The sequence below is a fragment of the Mesoplodon mirus genome, assembly GCF_964341445.2.
Source record: "Mesoplodon mirus genome assembly, chromosome: 2".
Taxonomy (NCBI): Eukaryota; Metazoa; Chordata; class Mammalia; order Artiodactyla; family Ziphiidae; genus Mesoplodon; species Mesoplodon mirus.
Window position 1 is genome coordinate 123,458,901 of NC_138977.1, and position 10,625 is coordinate 123,469,525.

General features: G+C 49.4%; 1 protein-coding gene across 3 annotated transcripts in view; it reads right to left on the bottom strand.

Annotated features, from left to right (window-relative positions):
- Positions 1-10,532, bottom strand: part of GAK (cyclin G associated kinase) — a 53,316-nt gene extending 42,784 nt beyond the window's left edge. For all 3 annotated transcript variants that reach the window (XM_082611521.1, XM_082611520.1, XM_082611519.1), the window contains exon 1: positions 10,291-10,532. In XM_082611521.1, coding sequence (XP_082467647.1) covers positions 10,291-10,435 — 145 coding nt within the window. In that variant the 5' untranslated portion in view covers positions 10,436-10,532. The remainder of the gene's footprint in view (positions 1-10,290) is intronic.
- Between the last annotated feature and the right edge of the window lie 93 nt (positions 10,533-10,625).

The following is a 10,625-nucleotide window of genomic DNA, read 5'->3' on the forward strand; positions in this document are numbered from 1 at the left end:
AAAAATATCTTTGCCTGTCTCAAATAAAATTTGAATAAGCATGGGGAAAAATATCTTTACTAAGTAAAATACAAACTGGACTTGTGGCTAGCAGTTTGTCTTCTGCAACAATGATGGCCCCGATTTATATAATACTGCCTTCTAAATACCCTGCTTCACAGGAAGGAAGGGAATGAACATAGGAGCGAGATCAATGCGGGAAAATCAACACAACTGAGGCCAGTCCTATGAAAACAAATAAAAGACTAGTACCACACATGAATGTGGATGAAAGAATTCTTAATAAATCATTAATTCTAAATAAAATAAAATATTAACAAATCAAACTCAACAACATATAAAAAAGGATAATACATCACAACTAAGCAGAGTTGGTTTAATCAATGTAATTCAATTAGTTTTAGTTTAATTTTCTTACTTTTTTCTAGCTTCCTACAGTGGAAAATTTCATCATGAAATTTAAAACTCTCAGCAAACTAGGAACAGAAGGAAACTTGCTCAACCTGATGACAGCAAACATCACTCAGCGGTGGAAGACCAGATGCTTCCCTCTAAGATCAGGGACAGGCAAACGTGTCTGTTCTCACCACTGCCATTCAGTAACACACTGGAAGTGCTGGCCAGTGCAATCAGGCAAGAAGAGAAATAAAAGGCATCCAGATTGAAAAGAAGTAAAAATGTTTTTCTTTGCAGACAACATGATCATCTATGTAGACAAGCTTATACCTACACCCCAAAAGCTACTATCAGTAATAAACGAGTATAGAAAGGTTGTGGGATGCAAGAGCAACATACAAAAAAATCAACTTTATTTCTACAAACCCTAAGTTAGGCAAAGATTTCTTAGATATAAAAAAAAGTATGATCCATAAATGAAAAATATGATAAATGGACTTCATTAAAGATGGTTTTACTGATTTCTGGAATACACTGTTGAGAGTGTGAAAGACAAGCCCCTAACTGAACTTTGCAAATCACACAACTGGCAAAGGACCTCTATTCAGAAAATGTAAAGAAAATCCAAAGTTCAGTTCAACAACATTTTAATGAGCAAAATATATGAAGAGACACTCAACCAAGATAAATAGCTAGCAAGTAAGCATATGAAAAAATGTTGTATCATTATCCACCAGGGAAACGCACATGTACACAAGGATACTACTATACACCTATTAGAACACCTAAAAGTTCTGAAACCGACCAACCAAATACTGAGTAAGGTGCGCAGCAACTGCAGGCTTATACACCACTCGTGGGAACGCAGAATGGTGTCATCATTTTGGAAAAGTTTGGAGATTTCTTTAAAAGTTAAACATATGCCAACTCTACAGCCCTGTCATTACACTGCTAGTATTTACCCGGGAAAAATAAAAGCACACAAGGACGTGCGCATGACCGTTCACAGCAGCCCCATTTGTAATGGCCCAAACTGGAAACAACCCACATGTCCATCAACAGTGAACGGATAAACCAATCATCCCTGCACAGAACACAACTCATCAACAAATAGGATGGAACTATTGCTAACATGCAGCAACAGGATGACTCTCAAAACAATTATGCTGAAGAACAAAAATCAGGAAAAAAGAGTATATGTATATGTACACATGATATCATTTATGGGAGACCCTAGAAAATAGACTAATCTACAGTAACAAAAAGCAGATCAGCGGTGGCCTGGAGGTCAAGGATGGGAGGAGAGGACTGTAAGGGAAGGAGGAAAACTGTGGAGGTGATGGGTTTGTTCACCACCTTGATGACAATGACAGCTATGTAGACATATATATACACACACATATACATATATATATACACACATGGGACATATTTAAAGTGTTTTGACATATATGCAGAGTTACTGTACGTCACTTTTATCTCAACGTAGCAGTTAAAAAAATAAATAATAAGTCAATATAAAAAAATAGATGAGGGCTTCCCTGGTGGCACAGTGGTTGAGAGTCCGCCTGCCAATGCAGGGGACACGGGTTCGTGCCCCGGTCCGGGAAGATCCCACATGCCGCGGAGCGGCTGGGCCCGTGAGCCATGGCCGCTGAGCCTGCGTGTCCGGAGCCTGTGCTCCGCAACGGGAGAGGCTGCAACGGGAGAGGCCACAACAGTGAGAGGCCCGCGTGCCGCAAAAAAAAAAAAATCATTAGAAAATACCAGCAGTGATTCTGGCAATACATGGTAAGGATAGTACATTATGACCATGTGGGATTTACCCCAGGGATGCAAGGTTGGTTCACAGTAAAAAAGCAATCACTGTAGTATACACTATTAACAGACAGTGAGGGGCCCGCATACCACAAAAAAAAAAAAAAAAGTCTTTTCTTTCTAAGTTCAAGAACACGCAAGGATGTCTGCTGCTCTCGGAGCATAATACAACATTTTACTGGAGAGCCTAATCAGTGAAAGAAAGCTAGAAAAATAAAGAGCAGAAAGGTCAGAAAGGAAGAACTAAAGCTGGTCTTGCTTGCAGATGCTAAGACCGTAAAGCAAACAATCCTAAGGACACTACCAAAACCTCCAGGACCGAAGGGCCACCGCAGCAAGGCTACAGGTCCTCTGGAACATCTCCTGGCCTCTGCCCAGCCCCAGCACTGGTCCCCTCGGCTGCGGCCGCACCCACACTACCGTGCTTCCTCCAGCACACCAAGCCCACTGCTACCCAGGGCCATTCCACTCGCCACAGCCCTGCACGGGCACCCTCGCCCCACGGGCACCCTCGCCCCGGATGCTGGCCCAACTCCCCCTCTTGCCACTCAGGCTCTGCTCCCCATCACCTTGCAGGCTCAGTCCTGTCCCAGCCACGCCCTATCCCCAACGCTCTTCCTTCTTCCCAGCACTTTCCAATACCTGACGCTCTATTACACATTCATTTGGGTAACTGTTTACTGTCTCTCCCACTAGGCTGCAAGCTCAGTAGGCAGAAATGTCATCCAGCTTGTTCGTGTCACCAGCACTTAGGACAGAGTCTGACATATAGTGGGCAATCAGAAATGTGTGCTGAGCAAATGAGATCACGACGACAAACTCTTCAGCTATTAAAACACAGTCACGGGCTTCCCTGGTGGCGCAGTGGTTAAGAATCCGCCTGCCAATGCAGGGGACACGGGTTCGAGCCCTGGTCTGGGAAGATCCCACATGCTGCGGAGCAACTAAGCCCGTGCGCCACAACTACTGAGCCTGTGCTCTGGAGTCCGTGAGCCACAACTACTGAGCCCGCGCACCTAGAGCCCGTGCTCCGCAACAGGAGAAGCCACACAATGAGAAGCCCGCACACGGCAACCAAGAGTAGCCCCCGCTTAATGGAATTTAAGAAAAAAAAAGTCATGAAGAACCTAGGGGTAAAACAGGAATAAAGACACAGACCTACTTGAGAATGGACTTGAGGATATGGGGAGGGGGAAGGGTAAGCTGTGACAAAGCGAAAGAGAGGCATGGTCATATATACAGTAGCAAACGTAAGGTAGATAGATAGTGGGAAGCAGCCGCATAGCACAGGGTGGTGCTTTGTGACCGCCTGGAGGGGTGGGATAGGGAGGGTGGGAGGGAGGGAGACGCAAGAGGGAAGGGATGGGGGAACAGATGTATATGTATGACTGATTCACTATAAAGCAGAAACTAATAATTTAAAAAAAGAGTAGCCCCCGCTCACTGTGACTAGAGAAAGCCCATGCACAGCAACAAAGACCCAATGCAGCCAAAAATAAATAAATTTAAAAAAATACAACAACACAGTCACTTGTATTATATTTAACACCCCCGAAAGCAGGACTATGCATCGTCTGTGAACACAGCACATGCAGAGGAAACAAAAGATGAGCAGGAAGTACATGCACTAAATTCATGGTGGTGGCTGCCTCTGAAGAGAAACAGAGAAATGCAACCAGGGGGTAGGGGGTCAACAGAACCTTTAGCAACATCTGTGATGCTTCACTGTTTAGAAAAAGTCTGGAACCAAATACGACTTTTTTCAAAAAGCTAACGTTTATTAATTCTGGATAGCGGGGACAAAGGTGTCTGTTCTGTTGTTATTCTTTCTACTTTTCTGCATTTTTCCTATTTAAAAAAAAACCCAATTTCAAATTTTGTTGTATAGCTACAGTAATCAAGACCGTGTGGCACTGGTGGAGGGACAGAGCAACAGAACAAAAGAGAAAAACCCCAGATATAGAGCCACACGAATATGCCCAAATGATTTCTGACAAAGATGCAAAAGCAATTCCGTGTTAGAAGCACTGTTTTTTCAGTAAATGGTGCTGGAGCAATTGGACAGCTCCTAGCAAAACAAAGAAATTCAATCTAAACTTTACACCTTACACGACAATCAACTCAGAGCATACAAATGCAAAACCATGAGACAGCATAGGAGAGAAATCCTGGAGATGCAGAGCTTGGCAAAGAGTTCTCAGACTTGACAGCAAAAGCAGGATTCAGGAAGGAAAAGTGATAGAATAGACTTCCTGAAAGTTAAAACTTTGGATCCACAACAGACCCTGTTCAGAGGCTGGAAGACAAGCTGCAGCCTGAGAGAAAACACTTGCAAGCCACACCTGACAGCGGGCTCGTATCTACAATACTCAACGAGCTCTCAAAACTCAGCAACAAAAGAGGATTCGAAAATAGGCAGAAGGGGGCTTCCCTGGTGGCTCAGTGGTTGAGAGTCCGCCTGCCGATGCAGGGGATGCGGGTTCGTGCCCTGGTCCGGGAAGATCCCACATGCCGCGGAGCGGCTGGGCCCGTGAGCCATGGCCGCTGAGTCTGCGCGTCCGGAGCCTGTGCTCCGCAACGGGAGAAGCCACAACAGTGAGAGGCCCGCGTACCGCAAAAAAAAAAAAAGGCAGAAGGCACAATGAGACGTTTTTTCTATGAGGATGGGCAGGTGGAAATAAGCACGGCGTTAGCCTTTAGAGAAACACAAATTAAAGCCCCAATGAGCTATCACTACACACCTGCTGAATGATCAAATGAAACCACAACACAAAATGCTGGCAAAGACTCAGAGAAACTCATCACGCTTTGTAATGGACTCGGCTGTGTCCCCCCCAGAAGTCACGTGTTGAAGCTCTAACCCCCGCCCCACCAATGTGACTATAGAGGGCATTTAGGGAGATAAATAAAGTTAAGGCCCTGACCCAACAGGACTAGAGTCCTTAGAAGAAGAGACACCAGAACAGCTGAGGGAAAAGACCTCACCAGAGACCCTGCCAGCACCTTGATCTCAGACTCCAAGCCTCCAAAATCATGAAAATGAATCTGTTGTTTACACCACCTTGTCTGCAGTTTGTACAGCAGTCCGAGCAGACTAAGACACTCCCACTGCTGATGGGAATGTGAAAATAGCACAGCCGCTCTAGAAAACAGGTTGGTAGTTTTCTAAAAAACAAAACATGCAACTGCCATGTGACCCAGCACCTGGGCATTTATTCCACAAAAATGAAAACACAGCCACACAAAAACCTGTACACGAATGTTTATAGCAGCTTTATTTCAAATAACCAAAAAACCTGGAACAACCCAGATGTCCTTCAGTGGGTGAATGGCTGAGCAAACTATGGTACATCCACCCCACGGAGCGCTCTGCAGAAATAAAAATGAACTAGTTACAGACACAACAACCTGGATGGATCCCCAATCATGCGGAGTGAAAAAAGCCAACTCCAAGAGGCTACAGGTTGTGTGATTTCGTTTATACAGCATTCTTCAAAGGACAAATTACAGAAGAGGCCAGATTAGTGCTTTCCAGGGGTCCAGGAGGGGCATCTGGCTGTGAAAGGCATGAGGGACCCTTGTGGGGATGGACACATCCAATCCTGGTTGTGATGGCAACTCCAGTTTTTCCAGATGCTGCCAAAGGGGGAACGGGCAGTGTACGCAGACCTCTCTGCATCTTTTCTTACAACTGCACATAAGTCTACGATGACCTCAAAATTAAAAGTCTACGTAAAAATAGTAACACTAGTGTATAAAATGCACGAAGGAATGCCATGTTGGGCACTGCTAAGACAGTGCCCTACACAGTCATTACCGTGTATGTTCTGGAATCGGGAAATGGCTGACCTCCTCTTCCCCACATATGGGGGGGGTGGTGCACGTGCATGCGTGTGTGTGTGTGCGTGTGCGTGTATTACATAAAAACAGGACTCAGATCCAGAATAATAAGAAACTCCCAAAACTCCTGCCCAATAAAAAATGAAAAAAAGATTTTAACAAACATTTCACACACAGAAAAGATACACAACTGGCTAATAAGCAGGTGAAAAGGTGTTGGACAGTATCACGGGGAAAATGCAGATTCGACCACTGCACCCTCTCAAGAACGGGTATAACCACAACGATAGGCGCTCACGAGCTGGTGGGGCAGAAGCTGGTGCAGCCACGGTGGAGAGGGTTTGGCCGTTTCATCTGAAGCTAACCCTACATCCAACCTAAAAGCCCGCATTCCACTACTGGGCATTTTACCCAAGAGAAAGGAAAACACACATAAACCTCATAAAAAATGTTGCTGGCAGCTTTATTCACAATAGCCCAAAATGGGAACACCCAAAGGTCCATGGCAGGGGAGGGACAGCAAACTGCAGCAGAAAAGGGAACCAAACTTCAAAACCATGAAGCCGCTGGTGAGAGCACCCGGGCGCGATGCCAGAGACACGCTGTCCCAGAAGAGGGGACTCAGAGCCAGCAAGCGCCTGGCTGGGAGGGTGACTGGGTCCCAGAGGCTTTCTGGGGTGACAACTTTCTGCACAGGCATCTGCTACACAGGTGCGTGTATGTGTCAAAGCACCTAAAGTCTGCATCACCCCAGGTGAATGACGCAATTCATATTATTTTTAATAAAAGAAAATAGGCACAGTATGTGACCATGCAATTCCTGAAGGGGAGCCAGAATGGCTAACAGGCACTGAAATAAGCTCAAACTCACCCATCAGAGAAGCGCAAACCAACAGAACCAGATACCACTTTTATCCACTAAAATGAGGAGGATGTGGGGAGGCTGGAGTTCAGCAGGGCCTCCGAGGAGGCTGGTGACTGTCCCTCCCACAGTGCAGGGTCACAGACAGGGGCAGGGTGAGGTGGGGCATTGCTGGCAGGACAGCGAGCACCAGGCCAGGTGGTGCAGCAGCATGGGAAGCAGGTCAGGTGATCTTAACACGTTTTCTCTCAGTATTATTGGTAAGAAGCAGACACTCCTACGGAGCAGAATTCCAGGAGCTCCACTGCACACACATGACCGCTACCTACCCTACAGAGAGACGCCTGCTCATGCAGACGGCAGGCGGTGTCTCTGGAAACGAGCAGGCCTGGCAGAGGGAGGAAGGAGAGCACCTCCCCACAGGGAGATGTCCCCACCTCAGGACCCTCCCCGGAAGACACCCCCAAAGTGTCCGTCCCCAGGGCCACCTCCCCAGTGTCCCGCTCCAGGCACCCATGCGCTGGCAGACAGACATGCACTGGAGAAGTACCACAGGCCTGGCACCACAGGCGCCCGGCGGGCAGGGCAAAGCCAGTGGCGGCCTCCGTGCTCGGCTCCCACCTGGCCCCCCAGAGGCACCACTCCAGCAGCTTCTTTTACCTTGATTTCCTCTGGACACCTATCCCTCCAGGACACACATAAGACAACCCAGGCTATTCCTGGGACCAGAGCCTCCCCTGAGCTCCCGCCCAACTCCACCATCACACCCCGGGGGCACTGGCAAGCTCCCGACGGCCCCGACCTCAGCACCACCATGATCACAATTCACGTGAAGCACCAGGGACTGTGCCCCCCAAGTAGCCAGGACCCCATAAGTACTGCTATGGTGATTATTACTGCTTTATGCTGGGTGCTATCACCACGGTTAAAGGCTGACCTTAAAGCTGCCAACGTGCCAGTGAAGGGTCCGGTGGGCCAGCTGAGAGGGCGATCGCTCAGGCACAAGACGTGGGCCACCTCATCCCGATGGCCACAACCAGCCACCGAGCCTACGCCCCTGCTGCAAAGATCCTGGTTATCTGTGCTCTGCAGTGTCCGAAGAGGAAACGTCCCCTCGGAACCCTCCCTGGCAGAGAAGAGCCCACCTCACGGGAGTGAGTCCACAGAGCAAAGCAGCCCTACAGAGCTGGGCTGCCCGAGGGACCAAATGCTCCTAAGCAGTAGCGATCCATCCCCGTTATCCTTTCTGGCAGAAGGAAGCATGAGCATGCAGAATCCAAAACAAGAAGACACGCAGAACGTATCCTGAAGTCCACTTGGACTAGGCATCTCTGACGTTGTGGGAACTCCCAGTAATTTGCTTTAAAAAAGTGAAAATTTAGAACAAATTTTGAAAAGATTAGAAAGCTATCTGGATCACCCGACCCACAGTTCTGCCCAACAACCCATTTCAGACAAGTGCAAATTCCAAAAAGCTATGAAAACCAATGTTTTTTCCCTAAATCATTTGATAGCAAAACCTGATCTATTATAAACTCATGTGGGGCAACACCTGACATGAACTGATGTGAGGCTATCTGAAGACTTAATTATCCCACAGTGAGGATGCTTACTTATTTAATTACAGATATAGTAACACACTTGATTATGCGACACTTTCCCAACTCCCGCGGCAGTATCCCAGGACATACAGGATACACACTATCTTTCTAAAACCTGAAGAATTCTGGAATTGTCAACATAGGTACCCAAGGGTTTTGGGTTTGGGAACTTCCCCATATTTATGCAAGACAGCCTGATTTCCCACAGCCTATGTTCTAAGGTTGCTATTTTATGTGAACGACTTCATACAGGTTTCTTACCATTCCAGTTCAGAAAAAGTCTTCACGAGCTTTAGAAGCTGTGAGCTGCCAGTTCAGTTTACGGGGAGGAAATCTACAGTTCCTAATCACAGTGGTGACTTCCAGTTCCTGGCATGCCCAGAGAGCAAAGGGAACAGGTGCTCTGCACAGCCACAGTGGCTGCTCCCCTTTCCTTGTTCTTCATCCTGGGTGTTAAGCCACAGGCAAGAGCTTCCTTCTCTCCGTGACTCACCTCCCATCCCACCCCTCCTCCCCCTGGCCCTGCCACTGCACCCAGCAGGGGTGCATCCTCACCCTCCCACCTCAGCTGGGCCCACTGTCTATCCACCCAGAGGATCCCCTGCACTGCGTTGTCCTTTGGTCATCAAAGCCTGTGTCTTACCTGAACTTCCAAAAGGCAGAAACCATGTACCGTCCACTGTGAATTCCTTAAAAGAATCAAAATACTTGCCTGGTATTTTCAGAATAAATGAATTGATCTGGGGAAACTCTCATTACTAGAGATACTGGCCCCTACCTCTGAAAGAAGAGCCTGAGGTTTTCTCACTAAATCACACCCAAAATCTCTTCGTTTCTGACAGTGGAGAAAAAGTGTGTTATGAAGCTAAGGCCAGGACATCACCTCAGGCCTTTAGGAATGAGGGCACCAGAACAGTCAGCCAGTTTCCCACCTCAAATGGAGCACAAATGGAAGCAAGAGTGCTAATGCAGGGGATACAGTTCTGCTTCAGCACCAGCCCCAAAGCCAACTGTGTTTAGCTGGTAAGCACAAAGGCTAGGGAAATCTGCCATGCCAGACAAAACAGAAAAACCCAGATGAGGAACTAGGACTGAGCCAACACTGGTGATAAATTCTGGGTGAAGAAGGAGGAGGACGTTCAGGAAGCTAGAGAGAGCACGCGGAAACACAGCCGACTAAAGATGGACCAGCCCACCCTGCAAGGTTCTGCTCCGATCACACCTGTTGGCCCAGCTTGCAGTAACTTCCGTGGGATCTCACAGAGAGGTCGGGGAGCGGGACGCTCAGGTGGTAAGAGAGAGAAGCCCGGCTACCGGACACTGCGCTGTCTGTCCCAACATCCAAGCAGGGTAGGACTGCGGTCACCCACGCCGGAGTTCCTGTCACCCGAGGAGGGCCAGCCCTACGTCCACTGCCCCACTACCGCCCTCCATGCGAGGAAAGGACCACGACTTAGACCCACGCCGCCGCAACGCCCGCCTCCGGACTCCAGCCTTCAGCCGTGCGGGGCCCCCTCGCTCCAGACCCCGCCTGCCCACCATTCCTTCCCGCCGCCACAGCCTCCGCTCCGGCCGCGGGTCAGCCCACACCTGCCGCCAAGACTACCTTGCCCCGGCCTGACCACAAGCCTCCGACAAGGAAGTGCCCAACCCTAGGCCGGTCTCACCCTCAGCAGTGGCCTCCTGGCCGGCCGTGACCCTCCCCGCCGCGGCCATCCTCCCCCGGCCCTGACCCTCCCCCGGCCGGGCCCATGCCACCGGTCCCGGCTTCACCTTCGGCCAGGACCCGCCGCACCCGCAGACGCAGCTCGCCCATCTCCACCGTCTGCCCCACGAAATCAGTCTGGTCGCGGCCGGCAGCACCACCCAGGGAGCCCGGGCCGGCCAGGAAGTCGAGCGCAGACTGCAGCAGCGACATGGTGGTGCCCCGCGGCGGGCGCCGGACAGAGGGCTCAGCGTCCAGCCGCGTCCGGGTCCTCTCGGCAACCGCCGGCCGCGAACCGCACCAGCTTCCGCCCGACGCCGCGACGCAGGGGCGGGAGCGCGTCGCCGCCCGGAAGAGCGCCGGCGCCTCACTTCCGCCGCGCCAGCGGCCACGCATGCGCAGG